The 17,043-nt window shown below is 40.7% G+C and overlaps 2 protein-coding genes across 2 annotated transcripts in view; one reads left to right on the top strand and one right to left on the bottom strand.

Moving 5' to 3' along the window:
• The window catches only part of LOC134288479 (uncharacterized), a 429,933-nt gene that overhangs the window by 173,967 nt on the left and 238,923 nt on the right, over positions 1 to 17,043 (top strand). The window lies entirely within an intron of this gene.
• On the bottom strand, positions 4,084 to 14,170 carry LOC109417959 (alanine--tRNA ligase, mitochondrial). The gene is made up of 5 exons (XM_019692104.3): positions 13,442 to 14,170; positions 13,029 to 13,380; positions 12,581 to 12,720; positions 11,302 to 12,451; positions 4,084 to 5,010 (listed from the first exon to the last, which is right to left on the bottom strand). Exons 1-5 carry the CDS (start codon positions 13,981 to 13,983, stop codon positions 4,165 to 4,167), a joined length of 3,030 nt encoding a protein of 1,009 aa, XP_019547649.3. The 5' UTR covers positions 13,984 to 14,170; the 3' UTR covers positions 4,084 to 4,164.

The raw sequence follows: 17,043 nt of genomic DNA, 5'->3' as shown, positions 1-17,043 counted from the left end.
AGATAAAAATAATGAGATTTACACGTCATGTAAACTTCATTTTAGTCATGTAAATTTATTGTTATGATGGTTTACATGATATATTATGTAAATTTGTGTTATACATATATCATGTAAACACTCAGAGTCATGCTGAATTACATGACATATAATGGAAGTTTACATGATATTTCATGACTTGATGATATGACATGATATGTCATGTAAACTTCTGTGATATCGCACGCTCCAATTATGTGCATCATATGTCACAGAATTTTACACTCTTTTTTCGATCTGTGTGGTTCGTTTGCTGCATGTAGTTCAAGTTCATGGTATGTTTTATTTGTCTTAAATTTGAAATTGCACATCAAACACTTCGCGAATCTGATTCGAAAATGTATATAACGTTGAGGAAGTGCATTCTGAAAAAAAAAAATAAATAATATTTTTGAATCGAAAGAATAATCTTTAGACCCTGAGATTCCCCAAAACTCTGAGAAGTATCCCCATATAGTACTGGAATAAATTCCCGCAGACTGCTGAGACAAATTCCCCCAGAGACTCCTTAAAAATTCTGAAAGGAGTTCCTCTAGAATTATGACAGATATTTCTTCAGAATGCTGAAAATACACCAGAATCCTGTGCGACATTATCTAGAAAAGAAAGCAAGACTCTTCCGGTATATTGGTAGGAATTCCCTCTGAATTCTATTAAGGATTTTCCTAGAATCCTGAGATAGATTACTCCCATATCTATGAGACGGATTGTCTCAGAGTCCTGTGGTAACGACCCTAAAGGGTAAAGTGCAATAACACGCGCGCTGCGAAGCGGAGTGAACTGTACGATCGTATGGCAGGAGATGGCGCCACGAAGCACACCGACCAACATCTATTGGGCGCGCACGAGGCACACGAAGGGAAACGAATATTAATTGACAACAAGTCCCAAGAGGAATTCTCCCAGAATCCTGCGATAGATTGTCTCAGAATCCTAAGAGAAGCTTTCCCTTGGGATTCTCCCAAAATGTTCCAGAAACCTTAGAAGGATTATACCAGAACCCTGAATAGGATTGTCCCAGAATACTAAGATGAATTCTCCCAGAATCCTGAGAGGAATTCCAAGAGCGGTTCTTCCACATTCTGGAGCTAACTTCATCTAGAATACTGAGATAGATTCTCACAAAAACAACAGATTCTCGGAGCCCTAAGATGAATTCCCCAAGAAACTTAAAAGAAATTACCCTCAATCCTGAAAAGGGTAGCTTAGAACTTTAAGGACAAACGTTTTCAAATCCCGCTCCAACAGCGCATCAGAACTTCAAACGCACAAATCTCAAGAAGCAAGTTTTACACAACAGTGCATTTTATTAATCTATTCTTGCTCACTTGTAAGAAGCCTAAAATAAGAAGATCAGGTGCACTGGTTTTGTTTACGAAGAGATTTGTGCCCTCGAAATCGTGAATAGGTGCCAAAGTCGGCTATTGTGGCGGCCATTTTGGGATTCTAACAAGTCTGTCCTTAAGAAGGATTACTCCAGAATCCTGAGAAAGGTTTCCTTAAAATACTGGGCGAGATTGCATAAGAAACCTGATATACTCTCACAGAATTCTGGAACATAGGACCCCAGAATCTTGAGAAGATTTCCTCCAGAATCCTTTTAAATATTCTCCCAGAATTCCTAAAATATCCTGGCAGGAATGCATTAGAATGCTGAGAATAATTCTGCCAGAATCCCGAAAGATATTCCTTAGAATTCTACAAGTCATTCCCCAGCATCTTGAGTGGGATTATAAGAGAAGTAATTCCAGATTCTTGAGAGAAATATATCTATAAACCTAAGAGAGATGTTTCCGAAAATCTTATAAGAATTCTCTCTGGAAGGGATTAACAAAAAACTCCTAAAATGGACTTCCTCAACATCCAGAGAAGTATTCTCTGGAATTCTGAGAGGTATTCTTACATAAAACAGAAAATTACCGCAGATTCCTGAAAGACATTCCCCTAGAATATTTGAAAGGACTCCCCTGAACTTCTGAAAGATATTGTCCCATAACTCTGAGAGTGATTCCTCTACAATTCTTTGAATTATTACATCAGAATCTCAAGAGAATTTTCCTATAAACTTGTCAGGAATTATCCCTGATTACTAAAAGGGATTCTCCCAGAATCCTGAAAGGAATTTCAAGGAGCAATTATTCCAGAATAGAGAAAACAGGATTCTACTGGGATTCTCGTAGAATGCTGAAAAAGATTTCTTCCAAACCCTAAGAAGAATCACGAAATCTATGCGGGGGATTCTCCAAAATCCAAATTTCTCTAGAGAATTCTGCCCAGAATCTCGTGAGAGATTCTTCAATAATTAATTTTTCTGAAAGTGCACTAGAATCTTGAAAAATATAGCCCCAGAATCCCAAGGATTTCTCCAGAATCATGAGACAAGTAATCTTGCGAGAAATTTCCACAGAATCCTGACGGGGATTACCCCAGAAAGCCGAATTTTCAGAGAATCTGGGGAAGAGTATCCGCAGAATACATAGTGAGATTCCTTCAGAATCTTAAAAAGATCCCTGAGAATGATTCTAGTGATCCTGTGCGGTATTCCCCTAGAATCCTAAGAAATATTCCCTCCAAACCACCCCAATTCCGATAGGAATTTCACCAGAATTCTGAGAATACTGGAGGAGTTCCTGAAAATGCTGAGAAAGATTTCCTCAGAATTCTGAGTGGGATCCTAAGTGAGGGTCTTCCAGAATCCTTAGAGGAATCAGCCCAGATCATCCAGAAATTTCTAAGAATCCTGAAAGGGATTTCACCCTTGGTAGGGAACACTGGTAGAGAATACCCCAAAATCCTGAAATGAATTCCCTCAGAATCCAGAGATTTCCTAGAATTCTGAAAAGTATTCTAATATAATACTGTTGAGAAAAAATCCTCCAGAATGTTTAAAGGGACTCTTCCAAAATTCTGAGGATTCCTCTAAAATTCTGTGAGAGACTCCTCCAAAATTCTGAAAATTATCACACCAGGATCCTAAGAGACCTTATCCCAGAAAAGAGAGAAAAAATCTTCCAATAGGAATTCTCCCTGAATTCTATTAAGGATTTCTCTAGAATTCTGGGAAAGATCACTCCAGAATTTTTGACATGGATTCTCTCAGAATCTTTAGAGGAATTCCTCAGATTCCCGAGATGGATTCGCCCGCAATCCTGTGATGGATTCCCTCGGAATCCTGAGAGAAGTTTTTCCTCGGGATTCTCCCAGTATGCTTAGACGGATGTCCCCAGCCAGAACTCCCTGACGGATTCTTCCAGAATCCTGAAAGGGATTCTCCTAGAATCCTGAGAGAAATTCTCAGCCTATCTTGATACATGGGAAATTCATAGGTATAGGTAGTTTTTTAGGTAACAATAGTAGCGGTAGGATTTTGGTATATAAGCGGGGTGAATACGATGACTTCTTCATTGGATAACTGACACTGAGGAAGATTACAAGTGGTAGTCGAAATACGCGTATCTGTCAAAGGATAAGCAACATAGGGCGGAATTAAAAGGTACGAAACTGATTACACTCATTCGAAGAGGGTATTCTGCTTAAAGATCCATGGGAAGGCAATAATCGATTATGCGTGTCAAATGAACTTAAATTTCTTGAAAATGAAGGGGTGCAAGGGGGATGCAGTATATTGTCGTTTACCCTACACAATACATAGTGCAAATTTAACAAAATTACTTACTTGATATTGATGATTGCCTCAGGTCCTCCCTTGTCAACTGCAAACCAGCCATCGTGCTCGTAGGCTGCCATGGCGTCACCGACTTCTTCCTGGTTCCAGTGAACAAAACAGTCTTCCGCGATTTATCGGCTTGACAATAACCATCTTTTTGTCACTGCTCGTGTTTCGTGAGAAATCACCAGACATATTTTCTTCTCTACCGCCGAGTATTGTTCCCAACACCTTACGTACGTTCGAAGACACCTAATGCTTTCTGATTCGATTTGTTTCAAAGTCTAAGACATATGTTCATATAGCGCAACCGGAAAGATCTACTACACGTGTAGGCACATTCAACTGAAATTTCTTTCGTAATAAACCGTCACGCATTCGCTTTCTTAGAAAATTAAGTATCTTCCACTTTCGGAACTATAAACCTAGTTAACAGATAGCCTACGGCATGCAACTTATCACTTCATATTTACTCTGGCGAAATCGGACGACTCCTTGAGTGCCCGTTCGAGCAACGATTCAAACTGTAACGTTTTCACCTTCCTGCTCTTCATATTGCAAACTTCCGCCGGATTCTGGCCCTTCGGAGCGGCCACACCGGATTTGAACACCGCACCCACCGTTCTAAGCCATTTCTGCGCATCGAAGTGTTCGTTGACACAGGATGGCGGTACGGTGGCTCGGGCTTTGACCTGATCATCGGTAATGCTCAACACCAGGATGGGGCGATCCGGAAAGTAGCGGGTGGCCTTACTTAACTGAACTTCGTCCAGAATGATGGAACTTTCCAGAAAATGCACGATGAACGGGTTCGAAGCCAGAGGATACTCTTGTTGGAGATTTTTCATCTCGATATCGATCAGCTCGCGCAGTGATTCCCGGGTGTGATCCTTCAACCGTCTGTAGAGGTCGTTGATCACATCCAGGCACCGCTGTCGAACAGCATACGGCAGGTTGATGTTGTTCTCGGAACCGACTAGAAGCACATTCTTCAACCGCTGCATACGGGCATCGATGTTGCTCATGTCCTTGGACAACTGCTGGTCCATATCGTGTTTTAGATGGCCGACATCGTTCTGGATTTGGGCTCCTAGCTGGTGGGCTTTGATGGCAGCTTGACCGGCAATGGCAAAGAAAGTGTAACAGCCGGATTTGTTTTGGGTCACGTTGGTGATGCAGAAGTCCTGCAGTTCTCCCGTTGATTGAGCGTGGGTACCGCAACAGAACTCGGTTGAGGTAGATTGACCTATTTCTACCAAGCGGAGACCCTTTTCTGGGTACACCTCGCCGGGGATTATAGTGACCTTTGGAAGATAAAAATATAAAGAATTGTATGTAGAAACAACATATTTATCGTGATTTATGTTTCTAGGGATCTTAAAGCTCTTCAGCATTACTTTTCTCTGAAGACTGTTTTAGAATCTTTTCGTAAAAGAATTATCCATAATCTTCCGAGGGATTCTCTATCATCGTAGGGTCTTGTACCATTTGGGCAAATCAATTCCAAGCCGATTGATTTGAATTTTTGTATGTAGTTAGATACTGTACGTGCCCAACACTGTACAAAAATTCAAATCAATTGGTTTGAAATTGACTTAGTTATAGCGGCAAGTGCCCAAAATAGGTACACCTGCCCAAATGGTACAAGACCCTATAACGTTTTCCTTGTGTAAAATTCATATTTCAATCGGATGGATGTAATTTGGATGCAGGAAGGGCAAAAACATCAAAATTGTATTTGTACAAATGCTTACATAATACCATAAACATTAGTGTGGGTCATCGGAAGCGTTTTCTCAGATCAAAGCTTTTTTAATTCCGTTTCGGGTCCTGAGTATCTGTGCAAAATTTGAGCACGATCGGTTGCGTCTACACTTTGCGCATTTCAATTGAAATTTGTATGAGATTTTGTATGGGAAAACAGACTTTTTTGCATTTTAGCCATAAGTTGAAAAAGTTTGTCTAAAACTTTTTAACCGACACTGTAAATTGCTAGCCTAGGATGTTCTGAAGAACTTTGTTGAAGACCGCAAAGCGATCCGATGCTTGTGAAAATAGTTATTATAACCAACGAACCGCATGCATGTGTTTATGTTTTAACATGTAAAGGAATAACAATAGCAACAAAATCATGATGTTTCGCCAAGCAATGCCAACGCTATAACTTGTTTCATAAGCATCAGATCACTTTGCGGTCTTCGACAAAGTTTTTCAGGACACCCTAGGCTATGTTTTAACTTTAACGGTTACACGGTTTTAAAAAAAATCGAGCTTGTTTATGAGAGAAATGCAAAAAAGTGTGTTTTCCCATGTAAAACCCCATACAAACTTCAAACGAAATGCGCAAAACGTAGGCATAACCGATCGTGCCCAAATTTTGCACACTTATTTGGGTCCTCAAATGGTATCAAAAAAGCTTTGATCTGATGGGATACCATTGAATTTTTCACTTTTCCATATAAACGATGACCCACTCTAATAAACATCTATGTGTAGTCAAAGTGTAGTTTCCAGATTGGAGCATTACGTATCGACAATGATTTCTAAGCATTTTTGAAAAAAAGAGACCAAACTGCCACTTTATACGATGTATGGATTCCCTATTGATATGAACTTTACAGTAAATATCACAGCTGGTCTGGGGAATAAACACAATAGGAATGCATTTTCAAAATGTTTGAAACAAACAAATCCCTTGTTTCATTTTCATTTTGCAGCAGTTGATGGGGTAATAAATAAACAAATCCCTTGTGGATCATATAATATACATAAGAGTGTCTGTGTCTCAGAAAGAACTTTGCAGCTCTGGCATTTGAGAATAGGTACATAAGCAAGCTTTGTTTTCACACATATTCTGCCTTAATATATTAACAACAAATATACCGTTTAATCAAATTTGGAATTCATTCTTCGTTTGAATGCGGTACAACATTGCCTAAACCCTAAAAGACAACTCCAGGGATCATCTTTAAAATTCCTACAAGAATTCCTCCAGGAACTCTTCTTGGGATTTCTTCAGTACTGCCTCCAGGAATTTCTACGAAAATTCTTACAGGGATTCCTTCAGGAATTCCTCCTGGAAATTTTTCAAGAATTCTTCCTGGGATTCCACCAGAAAATCCTTCAAGATTTCCTTCAGGAATTCGCCAGGAGTTCCTCTAGAGATCTTCCAGCAATTCCTCCAGATATTCGCCTAGAGATTTCTCCAGGGATTCTTCAGAGGCTTCTCCTAGGATTTCTCCCAGAATTTCTCCAGGAATTCTGCCTGGCATTGCTCCAGGTATTCCTCCAGGAACTCACCCACACATTCTTCCAGGATTTCCTTCAGAAATTCCTCCAGGGATTTCTCCAGGAATTCCTCCACGCATTGCTACAGGAATTCCTCCAGGTTTTGTTTTCTAAGGATTTTTCATGGAATTTCTCTAGGGATTCCTCGAGCAATTTTTCCAGGGATCGCTCAAGGAATTTATCCAAGAATTCATCTCCTCCAGGGATTTCTCTAGGTGTTGCTCTAGGTATTCCTCTAGCGATTCCTTTAGTAATTCCTCTAGGCATTCCTTTTGAAATTCTTCTAGGTGTTCCTGCAGGAGTTTTTGCAGAGATTCCTTCAGAAATTAATTCAGGGATTTCTCCAGGAATTCGTCGAGCTCCAGATATTACTTCAGCCATTTCTTCAGGGACTTCTTCCATTAATTCCCCCAAGGATTCCTCCAGGATTCTTCCAAGGATTGCTCCAGATACTACTCTAGTGATTCCTTCAGATACTCCTCTCGGGAGCTTTTCAGAAATTTATTCAAGGGTGCTTCTGAAATTTCAGAAATCGTTTTGTCATTAGATGCACCCAAGAATTTCTCCAGAGATATATCCAAGAAAACCTGAAGATTTATTGGAATTACTTCAAGGATTTTTAGAGGAATTTCTCTAGCGATTTGTATAGGAATTCTTCAAGATAATTTCAGAGAGATGCATACAGAAGCTAGGGAATTCCTCAAGAAGTCATCAAGGAATTCTTTCACAATTTCCTTCACAAAATCCTTCCATGTATTCCTCGAGGAATTCCTCCAGGGGTTTCTCCAGAAAATCCTCCATGCATTGCTACAAGAATTCCTCCAGGCTTTTTACCCTTCTTACACCCATAAGAAGGGTATAAATATCGCTCGAAAAACCGACTTTCGATCCGAGGCCCGGAGGGCCGAGTCTCATATACCAATGAACTCAGCTCGACGAACTGAGCAAATGTCTGTATGTGTGTGTGTGTGTGTGTGTATGTGTGTATGTGTGTATGTGCGTGTGTGTGTATGTGCGTTACAAAAAAAGTCACGCACGTTTCTCAGCCGTCTGTCAACCGATTTGAGTTCTCTTGGAAGCAAATGAAAGCTACTACATCCTAGTAGAACGCTATTGATTTTTTTTTCGATTGGACGTTTGGTTACCGAGATATCTCTCGAAGAGTACATGAGTCATACATCTAGACTTTTTAAGATTTTTAACCAAGTGTATCATAATAAATATTTCAGCCGTTTGTCAACCGATTTGATTTCTCTTGGCACCAAATGAAAGCTACAGCATCCTAGTAGATCGCCAAGAAATTTTATTTCGATTGGACATTTGGTTACAGAGATATCTTTCGAAGAGTACTTAGGATTTATACAACTAAACCTTTCGAGATTTTTGACCAAGTGTATCATAATAAATATCTTAGCCGTCTGTCAACCGATTTTGGTTCTCCTGGCACCAAATGAAAGCTACAACATTCTAGTAGAACCCTATACAATTTCATTAGGATTGGACATTTGGTTACCGAGATATCTTTCAAAGAGTACTTGGGAGTAATACAGGATAACTTTTTGAGAGATTTTTGACCAAGGGTTCCATAATAAATATCTCAACCGTCTGTCAACCGATTTGGGTTCTTTAAGCACCAAATGAAAGCTACAATATCCTTGTAAAAGGCCCTGAAATTATTTCGATTCGACATTTTATTACTGAGATATCTTACGAAGAGTATTTCAATAAATTCTTTTTACCCTTCTTACACCCATAAGAAGGGTATAATTATCGCTCGAAAAACCGACTTTCGATCCGAGGCCCGGAGGGCCGAGTCTCATATACCAATGAACTCAGCTCGACGAACTGAGCAAATAATGTCTGTATGTGTGTGTGTGTGTGTGTGTGTGTGTGTGTGTGTGTGTGTGTGTGTGTGTATGTGTGTGTGTATGTGTGTGTGTGTGTATGGTGCGTTACAAAAAAAAGTCACGCACGTTTCTCAGCCGTCTGTCAACCGATTTGAGTTCTCTTGGAAGCAAATGAAAGCTACTACATCCTAGTAGAACGCTATTGAATTTTTTTTTCGATTGGACGTTTGGTTACCGAGATATCTCTCGAAGAGTACTTATGAGTCATACATCTAGACTTTTTAAGATTTTTAACCAAGTGTATCATAATAAATATTTTGGCCGTTTGTCAACCGATTTGATTTCTCTTGGCACCAAATGAAAGCTACAGCATCCTAGTAGATCGCCAAGAAATTTTATTTCGATTGGACATTTGGTTACAGAGATATCTTTCGAAGAGTACTTAGGATTTATACAACTAAACCTTTCGAGATTTTTGACCAAGTGTATCATAATATATATCTTAGCCGTCTGTCAACCGATTTCGGTTCTCCTGGCACCAAATGAAAGCTACAACATTCTAGTAGAACCCTATACAATTTCATTAGGATTGGACATTTGGTTACCGAGATATCTTTCAAAGAGTACTTGGGAGTAATACAGGTTAACTTTTTGAGAGATTTTTGACCAAGGGTTCCATAATAAATATCTCAGCCGCCTGTCAACCGATTTGGGTTCTCTAAGCACCAAATGAAAGCTACAATATCCTTGTAAAAGGCCCTGAAATTATTTCGATTCGACATTTTATTACTGAGATATCTTACGAAGAGTATTTCAATAAATTCTTTTTTTATTATTGTATTCACTTGTTATCTTGCATTAGTTTTTGACCAGTCTATGGGAAATTGTTTTTCAATAAATAATGCTGACCTCATACAAAGTGTATACTAGCAGGTTATTGTTTTCAACCGAATTATAAATAACAAATTATAAATACACTGTAATTTTAGGAAAACTAACAAATTGTAAATGCAAGCTTTGAATTTGTGGGAAAAATGCAAGAACTGGACAGCCAAAATAACTAGCTAATTCCAAAACTGATTAACATAGTAGATATATCATTTTTGTCCTTTTTACACCATAATCATGAATACCAAGTACTTCGGAGCTAATTTATTCGACTTATTAAGAGATATTAGACAAAGTGTATCTCGCTGATTTTCTTACCCATTTGTTAATCGATTCAAGATCTTTTGGCAGTTAACAAAAGATACAATATTCCAGAATATGTAAGCTATTTTTTAAAAATTTCATACAAGATTCTAGAAGGTGTCTGGCATTTCTGGTAGTTTAGTCCATGGTCCATGATGCTATTTTGGAAACCAATCCACTAGATGCCAAATCCACAATATTTTCTAGAACTTTTGGTGAATTACACAAAATAGATATGTTAAATACAAATAATACAACAATAATATTAATAAGTGTAAGAAGGGTTCTGTTCACCATAGGTGGATTAAATCGGGTTTTTTAAGATTATTCCTGGAATTTCTCCTGGGATTCCTATAAGGATTCCTCCAGATATTCCTTCAGGAAAATCTTCGGGCATTCGTTCAGGTGTTTCTCAAGGAAAGATTTTCTTTAGGGATTCCTCGAGCAATTTTTCCAGGGATTGCTCAAGGAATTCATCTAAAAATTCAACCAGGAATTTCTACTCCAGGGATTCCTCTAGGGTTTTCTCTAGGTGTTCCTCCAAGTATTCCTCTAGCATTTTCTTCAGTAATTCCTCTAGGCATTCCTTCTGAAATTCCTCCAGCTATTCCTGCAGGAGTTTTTTCCGGAGATACCTCCAGGAATTACCTTCAGGAATTCGTTCAGGGATTGCTCCAGGTATTCCTTTAGTGATTCCTTCAGATATTCCGCTCGGTAGCTTTTCAGAAATTTATTCAAGGGTGCCTCTGAAACTTCAGAAATCTGCACCCAAGAATTTCTCCAGATATCTCCAGGAAAACCTGAAGATTTTTTGGAATTACTTCAAGAATTTCTAGAGAAATTTCTCTAGTGGTCTGTATTGGCATTCTTTAAGATAAATTTAGAGTGATGCATACAGGAGCCAAGAAATTCCTTAAGAAGTCATCCAGAAATTCTTTCATAATTTTCCAAAGAAATCCGCTGACCGAAAAGCTGGCTACGCCCTTGAACGAGTGTAGTAACGATTGCTTTGTTGACAAGCACACATGCTCGAAGTATGACATGCATATTTTGCTAGCGGTTGCTCAACTGTTATTGCATACGTATACGCTGTAACATGCATGAAGTTACTCTGTGCCCAAAAAAGTCTAGATAATTGACATTATGAAAAGATCCAGAGCAACCGTCAATTGAACCCTCAATATCCTAAGTATGGTCTAGCGGAACTCGCAAGGAAATGTCCACGCGTTTACCACTACGGCTATATGAGCCGCCCAAAACAATCCTTACCTTATCCAAATCAACGTCGCTGGCATTGCAGACGCGCACCCTCACCGGCTCGTTCCGCATGATACACTGCCGGATCTGTTGTTCCACAGCATCGACCTCATCGGGTCCAATCCTGGCACCGCACACTGCCAGCTCCAGCTTGAGTCCTTTGTCTCCTACGAAGCTGGATCGCTGGCACATCGGCACGGCAAGGACATTCCGTGCCGCAGCGTTCAACAGATGCGTCGCCGTATGATGCATGATGTTGGAGCTTCGAACGATCGGATCGACCGTTAGAATGACTTCGTCACCAACGGCCAAGCTCTGCGCGGCTTTTCTATTCAAGGAATGTATGACGAATCCTTGATGTTCACCGACGGCCTTCACCTGGAACTGAATTGATGGATCGGAGGCTAGGGCTAGGCTTCCTCGATCACTCTGCTGGCCACCGGATTCGAAATAGAAATTGCTCTTCTCGGTAATCACGTGACAAAGAGCGTTGTCATTTGTATCCGCCGTCACTATTGAGGTAATCTTGGTTTTCAGCATGGGAATCTCATATAAATGCTTATCTGCGTTGTACACATAGTTGTACTTGTATTCGTTTCGAGTTGGACAGTGTTGCGCTTGGTTCAAACCTTGACTAAACCCGTGGGAAGCGTTCAGACTTTCTTGTAAGCGGGTAGCCAGTTCGAGTTTTGCTCCTTCTTTGATACGTTTCGAATAGGCACCGTAGCCTTCAATATCTAGTTCTAGCTGTTCAAATTCACCAATTTTGACTAGCAAATCTTCATCTAATCCATACGTATCATACATTTTGTGGATCATTTCCCCATCTAACCGTCGCAGGCCTTGTTTCGTTTTCAGCCTTTTGATCTCTCTCAATGCATATGGCAAACCGGGATGATCGGTTACTTCCGCCTCATCGAAGTAGGTGTATTCCTTGAGTAAAGCCCGCGAATCGGAAGACAAATCGGCGCAAAGCTGACGATAGGACTGCTCTTCGTGTTGGATGATCTGCAGTGTCTGCTGCTGCTTTTTGTGCATTTCGGTATAGGTCGCTCCCAAGATATCGACAACCACTGGGATCAGTTCTTGCAGTAGCGATGGAGAGGAGAATATCCGCTCGGATAGGGATAGCGATCGTCTCAGAATCCGTCGCAATTTGTGGCTGGAATATGGAATTTGTTCTTTACTTTTTAACATTCAAATGCATTTTACTAACATCAACAGTTGAAATTATTTCTGTAGATTTTCATACACGAAATTGAAGAGTTTACCAAATGAAATGTTTACTTACTTTTGCGAAGGAAACATCCCATCCGATAAACAAGCAGTTATCATTCTGGAATGATCGGCAACGATCCGATATGCAGTATCCAACTGGCATCGTGGATCTGTTGAGTCGAATATGCCTTGATAACTGTTCTTTTTCGACACCTGAAATAGATTTTAAAGTTATTCATGGTCTAGTTAAGGCCGCACGGGACAACGTGTAATTTTTCCTATCTTCCCTCTCTTTCCAACAATTTGCCTCACGATTTTGAAGATGCAAATATCAATTTCCAGTGCACTGATGTAGCTGAAACTTTAGTCGATTGTACACCGCAAGTGAGCAAATGAACGATCAAATTTCTAGCCCATAATATCAAGTAGAAGTTGAGATTTGCATCTTACAAACAAAAGAGCAATGGCGGACGATTCAACCATTGTCCCGTCCGGCCTTAAAAAATAGTCATTACGCAAACCTTTTGTATGCGATTAAATATGGGCACGAACAAATCCGTATCGTAATTGCTGTTTTTGTTCTGCAGATGGGCTACCAATCGCTCCAAGCCCAGCCCAGTGTCGACGTGTCTTTGAGGTAGATCGCTGATTCGACCGTCTTCTAAACTACGGTTGTACTGTATGAACACTATATTCCACACTTCGGTCAAATCCGGCACACCGGCATTTACCAGATGCTTCCTGCCCTCGGTATCCATAAACCGATCAGAGTGATCGATGTGAATTTCCGTACAGGGTCCGCACGGGCCTGAGTTCCCCATTTCCCAGAAATTGTCGCGTGCTCCGAATGGGATGATTCGTTCCGGAGGAATGCTGGAAGAGGTAAGGTTGTGTTATTTTTGTTCTTGGTTTATTAACATTGTACCATACTCACCCTAACCCGGCCCAAACGTCCCTGCACTCCAGATCAGCAGGCAATCCCATTGTTTCATCGCCTCCGAAGTAGCTCACGTACAACCGTCTCCGGTCAATCCCATACACCTCGGTCAGCAGCCGCCAGGCCATCTCGCAAGCCTCCCGTTTGAAGTAATCCCCAAACGACCAATTGCCCAACATCTCGAAAAACGTATGATGGTATCCGTCACTTCCGACCACGCTCACATCGTTGTGCTTCCCGCCAACCCGGATGCACTTCTGAGAGTTGACCGCTCTGGGACAAGGCGGTTCCGCCGTCCCCAGGAACACATTCTTGAACTGGTTCATGCCGGCGTTGACGAAGGCGATCGTCGGATCACTGAACGGTACCACCGAGCTGGACCGCACAAAACGGTGCCCATTTTCGCCGACGAAGTAATCGACAAACTGCTGCCGAATCCGGTTGGAGCTCCACTGGTGGTGGTTGCTGCCGTACAATCGCGTCGCGTACCGGTTCAAAGTGCTGAATCGTTTCGGTGCACGCAGGAAAGGAAAGAACATGCTCACGGGTGGATTTTTGGAGTATTATCTGTGCAAATTTGATCCGTAATTTTACGTGCAAAATTGTAGCGACAAAAAGAAAAACCGGTCACGCAAGATGAATGTTTACATTATCGTTGTGCGTGAAGTTTGACGTTTTTCATCGCGCGATGCACTCGATGCACCGCGCGCCCGGCGAGCAGCTGTTTTTACTAGGGGTGCCCAATGTCCTTGTGACGCTAAACTTTCGATATTTTTTAGTATATATATCTGGAGCTCGATTTGAATAGGTCGTATGTGCTTTTGTCGATATAAAATTCGATCAGTTTATTTCGACACTGATTTTTCATTTGGGCCTAACTGATATTTTGGAGTTCTCTTCATCGATCCTCTCTTTGTGTTATCACAGAATGTGTATTGAGTTTTCCGAAGATTTTTTGGTTGAAATGCGAAGAAGACGACCACATGTTGCTATAGAAACAAAAAGAATAATGATTTTGTTTGTTTTGATCAAGTTATTAGCGAAAGAGAGAGTCGACGAAGAGAAATCGATCAAGTCAGTTAGGCCCTTATGAAAAATCATTGTCGATTTTAGTCATTGTAGCAACACAGAGAACAGACATCCAGGCTAGGGAACGTCCATAAATTACGTCACGCAAAAATTGGTAATTTTCAACCCCCCCTCCCCCCTACGTCACACTTTTTGTATGGGACCTCTGAAATTTTTGTATGAGTCGTCACACTTTGCTGAACCCCCCCCTCCCCCCTAAAAGCGTGACGTAATTTATGGACGCTCCCCTAGAACAAATTTCATTTGGAAAGTTGTGTAAGGATTTGAATCTTTACTTGAGTAAGGTTGCAAACCAATACACGATGACAACACTGACGCCACCAAACACCATATTGCCACAGTCAGTGGTGAATTGAAACATTTCAAGTGGTGAATTAAATTAGTATGGGAAATTAACCGATTGCAGCGCCACGCTATTGCCACTTGTGTTGCCGATTTCAAATGGCCGTTAAATTCCTTACACAGTTTCGGAACTGGACTTGGATGTCTGTTCTCTGTGGTAGCAATATGGCAGATATTTTGCAAACTTTCAATGATGGAACAGAAAGCCTGTTTTGTGAGGGATCTGCTGTTTGTATCTGGGGGCAAGACACTGTGCAAACGAGTGCAACTCTGAGATATTCTAAGTTACTCCTTTTATCGATGATCGACGAAATTTGTTGAAAGACATCCCTAAAACTGCAATTTTCATTCAGCACACGCAACACTTTGCAGTTTGACATTGGTGCCAGATCACACTTTGGCATAAATGGGAGAAATTCTGAGGAACTGTGAGGAATTCTGAGCAACACCTCGAGCACAGATTTGCTCTCGTTAGATCTGTCTCGCCCCTAGGTTTGTATCAACTTTGCTCAATTTCAACGGTTTTCGCTATTATGAGCGAATCCAACTGATCGAATTTTTAATCGACAAAAGCACATACGACCTATTCAAATCGAGCTCCAGATATATTTGAACCGCCCGGATAAAAACTAACCATATAGCCGAGGCGGTAAACGCACGGGTATTCAGCATGACCATGCTGAGGGTGACGGGTTCGATTCCCGGTCGGTCCAGGATCTTTTCGTAAAGGAAATTTCCTTGACTTCCTTGGGCATAGAGTATCTTCGTGCCTGCCACACGATATACACATGCAAAATGGTCATTGGCAGAGGAAGCTCTCAGTTAATAACTGTGGAAGTGCTCATAGAACACTAAGCTGAGAAGCAGGCTTTGTCCCAGTGAGGACGTTACGCCAAGAAGAGGAGAGAGAGGAGGAGGGTGTTTGGTGAAAACCATTCCTACACCATACAGTGTACCATAGTTACAATAATGTATATTGTAATGAAATGGTTCACTAAAAGCTTCGTACATTGTAGCTACTATACATTTACATTCGATTTTTATGTAACAATATATTATACTGTTTTTCTTACGTTTGAACCATTCACTTTTCCGTAACATTATTTTTCCGTGCTTTGTTTTGTTGATGTTTGTGACTTTTTATGCAAAGGAAAGGAAAGAAAAAAAGTGAATATTGTGGATTTACCGGCTACTTGTATTCTACCGGTTACTTAAGTAGCCGTTACAAAGTAGCCGTTTTCATATAAAAATCAACTTGATTGTCAAACATTGAATGTCGCTGAGTAGCTAGTGGCAACGAGGAATAGCGCATACAATAAAAATGTTTAAAATCATTTTTCAGTTACTCTTTTTATAAAACGGCTACTTTGGAGGCCATACTGAAGCGACCGGTAGAATACAAGTAGCCGGTAAATCCACAATAAGTTGAAACATCGATTTAAAGTCAATAAAATTTAGATTGAGTTTAAATAAGGGCGAAAGTAACATGAGAGAGTTCTCTTCATCGACTCGCTCTTCTTCAAATTAAAGTGACAAGATGCAAGTATGGTTGCACTTTTTGGTCATAAATCGCTAGATTACGATGCAATCTAGCGTCTAAGTGTAAAAAAGTTCGACTGAATTTGCATCTTGGGGCTTGGGGCAAGACACTGTGCTGGAGAGTACATTTTCCTTCACAGAGTTGCTCAGAATTTCTCCGGATTGCTCCCGTTTTGCTTGAGTATTGCCTGATACTACAGAGACGATTCGTTCGTTGAGAGCTCGTTAGATGGGCTGTCTCGATGGTTGAATGTTCACTGGTTGGGGCAAAACCCAACTAAAAAGCACTGTCAATGTCAAAATAGATGTCAAAACGAGTTTGACGTCTGACCGCCGTCGCATCACAGCTCCTGTATACAGAACGTTTACGCAAGTATGTGAGTGTTCCGTGACGTATTTCTCGTCACTTGCGTGTGTCTAGAGCATTTTGATCAGTTGTCAGTTGCCCCAACGAACGAACACGATTCGCTAATCGGGGCGCAGTCGTGACCCAACCAGCGAATCCGGACTGTATCGCAAAATCAAAACAATATTGCCCGATATCCCGCTTTTCTTGCAGTTTTAGGGGTGTTCATCGACAAATTTCGTCGATCATTGGTAAAAAGAGTTACTCAGAATTTCTCAGAGCT

The sequence above is a fragment of the Aedes albopictus genome, chromosome 2 (genome assembly GCF_035046485.1).
Source record: "Aedes albopictus strain Foshan chromosome 2, AalbF5, whole genome shotgun sequence".
NCBI classification, from domain to species: Eukaryota; Metazoa; Arthropoda; class Insecta; order Diptera; family Culicidae; genus Aedes; species Aedes albopictus.
The sequence above is the reverse complement of the archived record's forward strand: the minus strand, read 5'-3'. Positions and strand labels throughout refer to the sequence as shown.